At 43.2% G+C, this 13,096-nt stretch overlaps 1 protein-coding gene across 1 annotated transcript in view; it reads right to left on the minus strand.

Moving 5' to 3' along the window:
* HYDIN (HYDIN axonemal central pair apparatus protein) overlaps nt 1–13,096 on the minus strand; it is a 364,500-nt gene that overhangs the window by 30,557 nt on the left and 320,847 nt on the right. Inside the window, exons 69-76 of the mRNA XM_081806373.1 lie at nt 11,041–11,138; nt 10,055–10,262; nt 8,655–8,867; nt 8,044–8,182; nt 6,813–6,978; nt 3,067–3,214; nt 2,432–2,639; nt 1,704–1,925 (exon numbers count right to left, since the gene is read on the minus strand). Of these exons, the coding sequence (XP_081662499.1) occupies nt 1,704–1,925; nt 2,432–2,639; nt 3,067–3,214; nt 6,813–6,978; nt 8,044–8,182; nt 8,655–8,867; nt 10,055–10,262; nt 11,041–11,138 (1,402 nt within the window). The remainder of the gene's footprint in view (nt 1–1,703; nt 1,926–2,431; nt 2,640–3,066; nt 3,215–6,812; nt 6,979–8,043; nt 8,183–8,654; nt 8,868–10,054; nt 10,263–11,040; nt 11,139–13,096) is intronic.

Below are 13,096 nucleotides of genomic sequence, written 5' to 3' on the forward strand. Positions count from 1 at the left end.
AAGAGGTTGCTGCCTGTGTTCTCCTTTAGGATTTTGATGGACTCCTGTCTCACATTGAGGTCTTTCAACCATTTGGAGTCTATTTTTGTGTGTGGTGTAAGGAAATGGTCCAGTTTCATTCTTCTGCATGTGGCTATCCAATTTTCCCAACACCATTTGTTGAAGAGACTGTCTTTGTTCCATTGGACATTCTTTCCTGGAAAAGCAACTGATTTTTGTTTGTTGACTTTGTGTCCTGCAACTTTACTGAGTTATTTTATTAATTCTAACAGATTTTTTTTTTTAATTTAAAGGTTTTATTTATTTATTTGATAGAGAGAGCACAAGCACGGGGAGGGGCAGAGGAAGAGGGACAAGCAGACTTCCCACTGACTGGGGAGCCTGATGCAGGCCTCAATTTCAGGACCTTGAGGTCATGACCTGAGCTGAAGGCAGATGCTTAACTGACTGAGCCACCCAGGTGTCCCAATTCTAACAGATTCTTTTAATGGAATCTTTTGGGTTTTCTATATATAAGATCATGTTGTCTGCACACAGGGATAATTTTACTTCTTTCTTTCCGATTTGGATACCTTTTCTCTTTTTCTTGTCTAAATGCTCTGCCTAGGACTTCCAGAAGTGGTGAGAATGGGCATCCTTGCCTTGTTCCTGATATTAAAGGAAAAGCTTTTAGCTTTTCATGAATGAGTGTGATGTTAGCTGTGAGCTTTTCATATATGACCTTTATTATGTGGGGATACTTCCTTCTAATCCTAGTTTGTTCAGAGTTTTTGTTATGAATTTTGTCAAATGCTTTTTGCCACTTCTATTGAAATGATCATGTGATTTTTATCCTTTATTCTGTTAATGTAAGATATCACATTAATTGATTTTTGTATGTTGAACCATCCTGGCATCTGAGAGAGAAGTCCCACTTGGTGGTAGTGTATGATCCTTTCAGTGTATTCTTGGATTTGGTTTACAGGTATTTTGTTGAGGATTTTTGTACCTATATTAATCAGGGATCTTGGCCTATGGTTTTCTTTTCTTGTGGTGTCTTTGTTTGGCTTTGGTATCCAAAAGAAGTGAAATCAGGACCTTGAAGAGATATTAACACTTTCATATTCAGTATAGCACTATTCACAGTAGTCAAGATGTGAAAACAACCTAAATGTTCATCGACAGATGAATAAAGAAAATGAGGCATATACACACAATTCAGCCATTTTTCTCAAATAAAAGATCTTAGGATTCTTGCTAGCCTTTGGTTAATTTCAAGAGTTCTGAAAAAGGTTGTTTTGCTAGTTTTTGCCAGTGTTCTCATCACTATGAAGAGCAGTTCTTCAAAGGTCCTTCTCTGCCATTCCTGCGGACATCATAATTCCTTGGTTTTTTCATTCAATAACTTATCTTGGAAAATGTTACACATATTTTGTCTCTCTTGCTTCCTCTCCACCTCCCATCTGTCTCTCTTATTTATTTTAATAGCTGCATAGGATTCCAGTGCATGGATGGTCAACTGCTTTTCAATGGACACTTACTCACCAGGTGCCTCAACTGTGGATAAGGCCTTTATACTAGAGATTGTGAGACTATCTGCAACATGATCACTCTCCAGGAGCTTCTGGCAGGGTGGACAAGACAAGGAACATACAGGAGAATTAATCTCTAAAGACAGAGTGCTGTGAGTGCTCTCAGGGTCAGACAATGTTAAATGGTCTCACCTTGATTCTGAGTTCCAGGCCCTTCAAGACACACTTCTTAAATGGCTGGAAAGACAAGGAGGCATGTGCACTTTGTCCCACATCCACACTGCCATCAATGGGGGAAAATTCCAAGTACTGCAGCAGGGCTTTGGGGCCAGAGAGCTCCGCCTGGAAGCTGAAGTTGAACTTTCCAGTGTTGATAAAGCTGAGTTCACACTGAACACATTCGTTCAGCTCTACCTGAGAGACAGAGAACAGAGTAGTATGTTGATGGAATGCAAATCATGGTTCCCTTCTCTGGGGTTAGGATATGTAAGATTTTGGGGAAAACTATCCTTTGGGAAATAGGGATGACAGATGATGTTAGTGAGTTGAGTATCATGGGATTAATGTAGTCAGATATTCCAGCAACTGCTACTAAGTGTTGGAGATCCTCATACCTGAAGAGTAAGATAGCAATTTAATTTTTAGACCTCCCTTGGTAGACAAACATCCTTCCTGTATGTTTAATACAAGGATTCTTCCCTTCCCTATCATCTCTCCACCCCCTGAAATATAAAATAAGTTTTCACATCAAAACTATATGCATTCTGAGGATGGAGATGCTTCTGTTTCTGTTCTCCTGGTCTCCCTGGCATTTGAAACAGAGAGATTCAGCTAACATTCACTTGTACTGCCTTTCCCAGCCAGTGTGGAAACAGAGAGAGAGAGAGAGAGAATGAATCAAGGCTCTCTCACACTCCTACCTCATAGAAGTTGATAATGTTAGTCTCTTTAGGAGTCAGGAGAGTGATCAAGCCAGTCCTGTCCTTGCATTTGACCTCTGCATTCATAGTGTATCCCTCAGCCTTGACATTTAAGGTCAGAGGGTGGGCTTTCTTTTTCACATTGCAGATCAAATTAAAGTTCACATCTCCTTCCTGTTTTGGTGTGAAGAAAATATCCACTGGGAACCTGGATGGGGAAGAAGGCAGTAGATTAGCTGACAAGGCCAACCTGCTATAACCTGCTAAAGAATATGAGCCTGATGGATTAGCATATGCACTATGAGGAAAAAGCATCACCATTCCAAATTATGATGAGTTTGGAAGATTAGCCAGACACGGTGTGTCATTGCTTTATGAATTCATAGATAGCAAGGAAAAGAATATAAACAGGAGAGAAAATATTGAGAAGAAGGTCTTAAAGTTCTCAGTGCTTTACAATTTATCAGGAAAATGAACAATGGGAAATAAATAGGACAGGGATGGGATTGTTCATATAAATTTTAGAGCTGGAAGAGACTTGATATAGGGCACTCTGAGGGGAATGGATTCTCCTGGCTAGCAGGTCTAGAACCCCTATTTTGGGAGGGTGTAGTTGTGGGGGACTTTTTCTTTACCTGGACAGTGGTGGGATCCAGCCTTCCATGGGACGTATCACCAGGCTGTTGCTGAAACCTTCAGAATATCGGGAGTTGTCCTGGAAGGCAAAATGGAACCCCTGCTCCTCCTTGTTGATGATATGCACGGTCTCCCTGGCTTCTCTGCCTAAGGTGGAAACACCAGTCCTCAGTGAAGGCCTCATGCCTGCTCCTGAAGCATCTTAGCAGATACTGCTCCTCAGGCAAGAGGAAGCCTTCTTAGAAAAAAACTCTTCAACTTCTTTTCTCTGTTCTTCAGTCTTTGACTGAAGCTCTTCAGTCTTTGACTACCTCTCTTCCTTCTGCTCTACAAGTGACCTTCTTCCCCTGGCGAGATTCCATCTCTTCCTTCTAGAACTTTATTCTATCAATTGCCCGCTCCAGCTAGGTGGCGCTTCTGCCTTGGTCACAGCTATCTTAGGTGATTCTGATGACATTATTTTCTCTCCTTGTTCCTTTGGAACTAATGCCTTCCTGCTTTTGTTAATGAAGGCTTCACCCTCCCTGGTAGGCCCCTTAACTCTGCCCATATCTTTGTCAATAGTCTCTGCATTAAACTCTTGCATCAGAGCTCAGGTATGTCATGAGAGTCCTGACAGGGCCTGAATACATCTTCTGTCACTATTTTGCTTTTTCTTACTTTCCTTGACAATTGTAGAGCATTTGTTTTTTAACATATACTTTAGAATCATTTTATTCAGTTCTCCCCTTACCTCCAGTCCTTTTGGGATTAAGGTTGCCAGATTTAGGAAATATTTTTTTTTAAAGATTTATTTATTTATTTGAGAGAGCGAGAATGAGAGAGAGAGAGAGAGAGAGTACATGAGAGGGGGGAGGGTCAGAGGGAGAAGCAGGCTCCTCGCTGAGCAGGGAGCCCGATGCGGGACTTGATCCTGGGACTCCGGGATCATGACCTGAGCCGAAGGCAGTCGCTTAACCAACTGAGCCACCCAGGCAATATTTTTTTAGTAGAAGTATGTCCCAAATATTGCATGAGACATACTTATGTTGACATACTTACACTAAAAAATTACTCAATGTTATCTGAAATTCAAATTAGACTATGCATCCTGTATTTTACCTGGCAACACCAGTTGGGATTCTAATTGGAACTTGATTAAACTTGCATTTAATTTTGAGAGAACTGGTAAATGTTCACATCTTGTTTGGGGGCACTTTAATAAGATTTTATAGTTTTCTTCATATATGTCCTGTGCTTTTCTTGTTACATTTATCCTTAGATATTATATAGGTTTTGTCAATATTGAATGGATTTTTTGTTTCTTTTTTTTTTTTTTAAAGATTTTATTTATTTATTTGAGAGAGAGAGAATGAGAGACAGAGAGCATGAGAGGGAGGAGGGTCAGAGGGAGAAGCAGGCTCCCCGCTGAGCAGGGAGCCCGATGCGGGACTCGATCCCGGGTCTCCAGGATCATGACCTGAGCCGAAGGCAGTTGTTTAACCAACTGAGCCACGCAGGTGCCCCGGATTTTTTGTTTCTGTTTCTAGGTGCTTATTGCTAAAAGAAAGAGAAACTATTGATTTTTACATAACTGTCTTGTATCCAACCACTTACTAAATTATCTTTGATTCTAGTGGTTTGTTTTGCTTTTCTCTACAGCCTTGTGAGGTTTTCTATGTATGAAGTCACCAGCAACAGCAAATAAGATAGTTTCGTCTCTTTCCCCCTAATGTTTATGCCAATTATTGAATTTTCTTGTTTTATTGTATTTGCTAATTAAAATCACTAGGAAGGTATTCAATAATAATGATGATAATGAGCATCCTTGCCTAATTACCGATTTTTAACTGAAGTGGTTTCAGTGGTTTATTACAGGATAATATTTGCCTCTTGATTTTGGTTAGTCTTCTTTTTTTTGAGGAAGAGGGAGAAAGGGAGAGAGTGAGGGGGGTGGGAGGGAGGGGCAGAGGGAGAGGGGCAGAGGGGCAGAGGGAGAGAGAGAGAATCCCAAGCAGCCTCCACACTCAGCACAAAGCCCAATTTGGGGCTCCATCTCATGACCCTGAGATCATGACCTAAGCTGAAATCAAGAGTTGGATGCTTAACTGACTGACCCACCCAGGAGCCCCTGATTAGTCTTCTCTATTTAAGTTTCCCCCTCTATTCCTATCTTACTATTAGAATTTTTGGTGAGAATTTCTGCCATGGCTTTTTAGTATATTCATATGATCATACAGTTGTTCTTTAATCTGTTGATATGTCATCATTATGTTGAAATGTACCACTCTTGCATTCCCAGATTAAATTCTGTTTGTCTTGCTGTTGCTGTTTTTATTTATTTAATTTATTTTTAATTCCAGTTAGTTAACATACAGTGTTATATTAGTTTCAGGTGTGCAATATTGTGATTCAACACTTTCATACATCACGTGGTGCTTATCATGACAAGTGCATTCCTTAGTCCCCATCACCTGTTTCATCACCATCCTTCTACCCTCCCCCTGGTAACCATGTGTTTGTTCTCTATAGTTAAGAGTGCTGTTATTATTCTTATGCTATATTGCCCATTTATTTGTTCAAAACCTTCTGAAACATTATAATCTCCTCCCACCTACTTATACGTATCAGTATAAGAAATGTATGGAAATATTACTAACAAACTGTTAACGTGGGTTTCCTTTGATGGAAAGGATGGGTGGAGAGAGATTAAAATTTTCCTTATATAACAGATTGATTGTCTTATTATCAAGAATATCACTTTTCTAAATATAAAAATCTAATGAGTTACTAAAACATCCTCTGACTTCAGTTGTATTTTACACACACACACACACACCCACCCCACATCCATGTGATAAGGGACCTGGTGATCACTTCCTTTATTTCCTTCAGGTCTTTGATCAAATGTCACTTCCCCATTGCCTCCTGGCATCCTTTATTCTCCCTACCCTGCTTTATTCTTCTCTAGAATACTTATTAACATCTGACATGCTATATATTTTTCTTTTTTCTTTTTTGGTAGTCTGCTTTCTTTTTTCTTTTTAAGATTTTATTTATTTGTCAGAGAGAATGAGAGAGAGAGAGCGAGTGAGAGCGAGTGCAGAAGCAGGGGGAGTGGCAGGCAGAGGGAGAAGCAGGCTCCTCACTGAGCAAGGAGCCTGATGCGGACTCAATCCCAGGACCCTGGGATCATGACCTGAGCTGAAGGCAGACGCTTAACCCAGGCATCCCTTGGTGGTCTGCTTTCTATTACTAGACTGTAACCACCGTGAGGATGGGGATTTTGGCTTTACCCACGGCATTCTCAGCTCACAGAAGAGTGCCTGGGTCATACAAGGGGCTCAGTAATATTTGTTGAGCTGAATAAATGCATGAAAGGATGGCAGAGAAATCTGACCACTGTGGCACAGATTGAGAGGCAAACAAATACAGTCCATCCTCCAGAGGCACATGCAAGTAAGATGGGGATAACGTGAGGCTCTGGAAATGGACATAGTCCAGGCCTTCAAGGAATCTAACAAGTAGGATCTGTAGCAAGGCTCCTAAATTTTCTTAGGTTATTAGTGTGTGGGTTTAGAAGATACCTGATGGAAATTAGATCGAGAGATAAATATTTCATGGCTTTGTGAACAGTGATAGAGTACCTCTGGTACCAGGAATAGTTCCACCCAAGTCTGCTCCTGGAGCTCATTGCTGGGTCAGCCCTACTCCCCTCCCTCACAGGTCACACCAACTCAAACGTAAACAAACAAGGCAGCCTTACCAATGAGGAGACAACTGAAGTTGAGGTGTGACTTGTCCAGATTGATGAGAGGATCGGTGGCTTTGCCTACCAGTAGGAAAGGGACGGTGATGTTGTGTTCGGGGATTAAGAAAGTCCAGAATGCTTCTGTGATGTCCAGATGGAAAGGTGTGAACTGGAAGATAATCTAAGAAGACAGTTTGGAACAGAGGGGTAAAAAGCATTTCTGTTTGCTTGTTCCACATGCCCTTGTAGGCTTACTGGTGCTGGGGTTATGATGGCTGACGTTACCAGGTCACCCCTACCTTTCTACTGTCTCCGTGAAGGCATGTAAGTGTGGCTGTTCCAGCAATACCAATGTCTGTTTGCCCTGCCCACAGGCCCTCCTGAGGGGGTCTACCCCACCCACAGCCTCTGATGGCTGGGCTGCCATATTTCACACCATGTCTTTGTTTGGTATGTAAAAATAGAATCTGAGAGAAATATGGAATTTTGGCTTTTCCTAAAAAGTTTGGGAAAATTGGCAACCCTGGGTCTACTTGTCTGTGTGTGGTCATCTGACAGAGAAACACGGCAGCCAGCCAGTCCTGGGCTCAGCATTCCCTGTCATTGTTCCCTTGGCTTGCTCCATTCATTTGTGGGACCTTCCTGAAGGCATTTGAATTCATAATTTCTATTTCATGGATTTATTTCTGCCTCCGAGATTCTCTGTGGAACTTACAGGATATGGGGCCCATAGATCTGTTTTGGCCAATGAATTCATGTTTCATTAAATCTGACCCCATACCCATTACCACTGAGTAAACATGAGGACTGAGCTGTGGGACAGGACTCACTTTTCTGTTTTGCCCTTTGGCCCGACCAAGTAAAAACACATCTGTATCCTTTTACCACTGTCAGTCCCTTGGGGAAAAAATAAGTCTTCCTGTTACTCTATGGGTCCTAGTGCCCATTAGTGCCCAGCTCTCCTTCCCCACTTCAATAGTTTCAGTTTTTAAAACTGCAAATGCTAGAGCTCTCCATCTCTCCATGGCCAACCAAGAGAGCTCAGGTCTGTCCTGTTCATGAGGACTGCCTAATGTCTATGCCACTCAAGAAATACTTATTGACTGATGCATACTTGGGCTGTTCTCCCTCATTCTACCTATGGTCTACAGCACACATGTTATGCAGAGAGACAGAGAGAGAGAGAGAGAGAGAGAGAGAGAATGATTAAAGTCCTTGGTTGGGTGGTCTTCATTCACACACACACCTCAGCTTTCTTTTCCGGGTGGACAAGGCCCTTCTCTGTAAGGCATGTGAAGGCTGGAGGGTTCTGGAGACTTTCAGTTTCTTCAGAGATCCAGCAGAAGGTGTAAGTGCTATTAGTGGGGTTCAGGATTGTAAAAGTCCTGGTCGAGGGGGAAGAATTGATAGCAGAGAGTGAAACAGGGGGTTGAGGAATAAGAGAAACTTTCTTAACCACCTTCCCTAGCACAGTCCCCCTATCTGGGAAGTAGAACTTGTCTGGGCACTTCATTACCATAGAAATGAAAACTGCATCTCAATTGGGACTCCAGACTATGGATAGAGTTTTGGACTTTGGAGTAATAATGATGCCCGGGGTGCTTCTGTCCCGGTGATCCTCTGTGGTTAAGGTGGTGGTCAGGGATTCCATGTTTATGTCTTCCAGAGTTTCCCCAGTGTTGATGCTAAGGAGACAAAATCTAGCTTTCTTACTGGAGCAGTTCCCCGAAGTCCAACCCCAGTAGTTCAAGCCTGCTTCTAGGAATTAGCCTCATTGACTTCCCTGAATTCTTCCTCTACGTTCTGTAGAAGGAATGACTGATAGGAACTCAACTGATGAAAACCTAGGCAACTCACCGAAGACTCTTCCCTCCTATGCCCACACTGGTGAACTCAATCACCCGGGTGTTTGAGTCCAGAGCCCCACCACTAGGCCCTCGGAGATCTGGGTTGCGCCGATGACCGCTGATGTAGTCGGAGTGTTTCAGGTCAAAATGGCAAAAGGGCAAGACGCTCCGCCCTTTGGTTGATAGGACTGGACCTTGCTCTCCAGGTGGCAGGTTGGGAATCCTGAGAGGATAAGGTTATTTATTCTTACTTATTTTTAAATCAATCGTTGCTTTCTGAGTTGGGTGGAAATGAATTATTATGTCCAACAGAATGTGAGCTCCATGAAAGCAGACATTGGGTCTGTCCTAGTCAACAACATAATCTTAGTCCCTGAATAGTGCATGATACATGGTAGGTGTTCATTCATTAACTGTTGAGTGGATGAATGCATGAATGGGCTGAGGAGAAGGAGGCTGAATTCTGGCTCCTTGTCTGTATCAAAGTGTGGCCCCAAGTTATCCCTCCAGTAGTGGTGACAAAATCTCCCTGCTGTAAATTGAGCAGAGAGTCTTACCCTCTGGGTCCTCTCATAGGCATCTCCTGGGGTATGAACATTGACAGAGAAATCCTAAAAGAGTAGCCTGAGCTCCTCGGAGAAGGTGAACTGGATGTGAGCAGACTTAGCCCCAGCACCAAGTTTAGGTGGCCCAGACATAGGAGGGGTCCCTGCGGTGGATTGCAGGGGCTCCACAAGGCTCTTATGGCTCACATAGGTCTTGCTACCCCATGCCAGGGTTCGTACAGTTCCTCTGTAAGGTGGGTGTCCTGCATGGAGCTTTCCTGGGAAAGCACATCAGAGGTTTTCATTGCTAGAAGTTACTGGATTGGCTTTTCTCGAATTGGGTGTGGGCCCCCTCTATTCCTCACTGATGTATCAGGTCCACCGCCTCCACTACCACCATGTGGGTGTACTGTGATTATTGTGTGCCAGGTTCTGTGCTAAGTCTTCACTTGAATTGACTCATTTAATGTTCATGGTGACTGTACAAGGTGGGTATTCTTGTTTGCTTTCTACATGAGGAAACCAAGTCTCAGAAGAGGTACCAGAAAGTTTTTTTAAGTTCATATGTGCCCAAGGACTGGAACCCATCTATCTGTCAGCCATTTTGTTGCTCAGTGGAATTCTGAATGCAGCTGGGAAGGGGGAAGGGGGCAGGAGGAAGAGTCTAGAGAGTGTTGGTGAATAATACAAAAGACCCAATTCTCCTTATCTTCCAAATCCTGGCCCCTTTGAATCTTCCCAAAGAGAAATGTGACAGTTTGGGGGCTGTGGAGGGGGCGAAAGGCTGGACAGAATGATGGTAGTGGTGGGACAGAAGAGAGGATAGGAGTTGCAGAGCTTTGTTCTGGGGAGCACGTCTCCTTACTGGCAGAAAAGATTGCCCTCGAAGTCTCCAACCTCCAGCGGGGAGAATTTCACTTTGAGCTTCTGAGTCTTCCCTGCAGGCACAGTGCCTGAGGAGGGCTCCACAGAGAAGGGTGGCAGGGAAACTTCGTTCCAGTTGTCGACGGCACTGTCCAGGGTGCTGACCGTGTGCAGTGTGCCCTGGCTAAGTTGGTCTTTTTGAGAGGAACCTGGGGGCCAACAGAGACAGCCAGTAATATTCTGCATTTGCAGTGGGAGGGCAGGTGGAAGGCAGGCCACTCACAGGTCCTGAGGGACCCTCTGTGGGGTCTGTGGGCTCACCTCTTCTAGCAGGTACACTTAATTTTGGGCACTAGGGGTAAGGAATTGGCTCATACCTCTCGTAAGAGACTCATGAAAATACTTCTATGAATTCTATCAAGTTTCTAAAGTTTTTCCTTTTGGCTCAAGGGGGTGGGTCAAGGAGATGTCTCTGGGTCTTCTGCCTCAAGAATAATGGGCTGTGAACATAATTTTTGGAGAATCATTGTTTTAAACTAGGGGTTCACAATCTGGGGTCCCATGGATAAGGGCCCATTCAAAAGGTCTGTGAATCTCCAAAACTGCAACAACAGTAATGAGTATTTGTCCACCAAGTCTTGAGCCCTTTCCCAAGTGCTTTATGTGTGTCAAATTGGGTATGGGTATGTATTTTCCTGGGGAGAGAGTCATAGCTTCTGCAAGGGTCTGTAATGTCCCAAGAGGCTAAGGCCTGAAAAACAGGATTCCTAGGGCTCTGTGGCCAGGGTCCAGGCTCCAGGAGGACAGAGGTCAGCTCTTGAGTTTCTCAGGCCCGTATGGCTCTGCAGACACCATGAGACATTTGCTCTGCTTCTCCTTGGCTATTGAGAGGGCTGTTGGAGCAGTGCTCACTGCTCCATGAACAAGGCTCTCCTACTAACTGGGGACTCAGTTCAAGCCCTGGGTTTTGCCTATCATCATGTTTACCTTGGTTATCTGGCATTGCAAAACTGACAGCCTTTGCAGTCTCTTCTGAGACCCAGTTGAATTCCAGCTGCACATTTCCTGAATTAATCAGTTCAAACCTGCAGATAGATCAGAGAATGGATTTGAGAAATGTGCTGTCAATGATGTTTTCCCCGTCTGCACATCATCTATACTGTTACTTAACTTTTTAAGTCATCACCGTGTTTCTTAACCTTTTTTTCAAAAGGCAAGTTTTAAACATTTTATCTGACATCATGCATTTGCTATGTTAGTTATATTTTCTTCTAAAACATGTAGAATATATACATAGCTATATAAAAGTAAAAATATCCAAAGGTTTAGCACTGAAAATCGTCTGACACACCAGTACCCTATGCAATGAGCTCTCAGCCTGCATTGCTGTAACCCTGAAACATTTCCATGAGAGAGGAATCAAAATGTGTTTCCCATGACGGTATCTTTTTTAGGTGCAAATTCCACAGTCCCTCCCTTCCTGAATCATCTCCCACCGGAAACAATGTCCCTGTGGTCAGAGGCTGTTTGACCCTGGCCTGAGATTCCTTCACTGGCTGAGACTTGTCTCAAATTCTGAATTAGTGGAGCCTTTTCTTGCCTCAAGTTTCCCTGCATCTAAGACAAGAACAGGAGGTAGAAGCTTTTTCTGGAACCACTTTTAAACTTGATCACAATCACAGCAGAAGGATGAGGCCTTGACACAAGAAACTGACTGTGTTAGAGAAAGAAACACAAGTGGCTATTCCTAGTTTTAGGGAAGTGGTAGGAATTGAAAGTTTGGGAGTGGGGTGTGGTAGGGTGTAAGGATTAGGTTTCCATTATCCAATCCAGGTAGACCAGGCAGGTACATCCAAAGTCAAGTGCTTTGACTCCAGGAGCTTGTGTTTATTGTGTACAAGTATGAGCACTGGTCATTATCTTAAAGAAAATTTTTATAAAGTAGAGAAATCTTGGTGGTACAGAATACTTCTGATAAAAAAAAATTCTTGGTTTAGATTGGGATTGGAAAACTTTTTTTGCAAAGGGCAAGATAGCACGTTTTTTTGGCTTTGTGTACCATAGGTCTTTGCAGCAACTACTCACTTCACTGTTGCAGCCACAGGCCACACATAAACAGTTGGGCATGGCTGTGGCCAAAAGAAACTTTATTTACAACAATAGGCAGCTGGCTGGCTTTGGTCCATGGGCCACAGTTTGCCAACCCCTGCTTTAGGTAAAATAGGTATCAGCAGAAGATCCCCCTTCCTACCTTATCTCGTTTGGTTCTATAATAATTTGAGAGAACATGTAAAGTGTAACAAATGCAAGATGAGTTGAACAAGTTAATTACTAATTCTTACAAAGTTGAAAGGTCAGTGGTTTAATTTTTGTGCTTGTAATTCTCAAAGAATAGTCTTTGTCTTTGTATATGATGCCCTCTCTGCCTAGAAGGCCCTTTTTTCTCACTCACTTCTTCACCTGGCTACCTCCTGTTCATCCTCCACAATTCAAGAGGGGCACTGCTTCGTCTGGGACGTCTTCCCTTATATGCTGTCTGCTTCCTCATTCTCCCCACATCTTGGTCTGCTTTAGGTATTTTCACAGCACACACAGGACACCACCCTGCAACCATCAATTCACCTATTTTCACCCATCCCCCCCACCGCCCACCATGAGCTCCTTAAGAGGGGGACCCACAAAATCCTGCATTCCCATGTGTGAGTTCACATAACTCTTTCTTTCTAAGGACAATTTTAACTTTGAATGAACTTTTTAGCTCTGTTTCCCTGGAAACCTGATAAAGGAGAAAATAAAGTTGTATCATTAGGCAACGTTGTTTATAGTAAAAATGACCCCTGATTGGTAAATTGCATCTGGTCTGGGGGGAATTATAATTCCCTGGAGGGAAGCCATAGCTTTGGGGTTCTCTGAGTGTAGTGACTCTTGTAACTGGGCATGTCCCCTACAGGGATCCTAGAAGCTGTACCTATGGAAGGGTTATGAGGAGTATTGCCTTCTGTAGGTTGTGGGGCTTCGAAGCTGAGACGGACCCATTGCCATC

The sequence above is a fragment of the Leptonychotes weddellii genome, chromosome 16 (genome assembly GCF_054177405.1).
Source record: "Leptonychotes weddellii isolate Sample4059 chromosome 16, ASM5417740v2, whole genome shotgun sequence".
Classification (NCBI taxonomy): domain Eukaryota; kingdom Metazoa; phylum Chordata; class Mammalia; order Carnivora; family Phocidae; genus Leptonychotes; species Leptonychotes weddellii.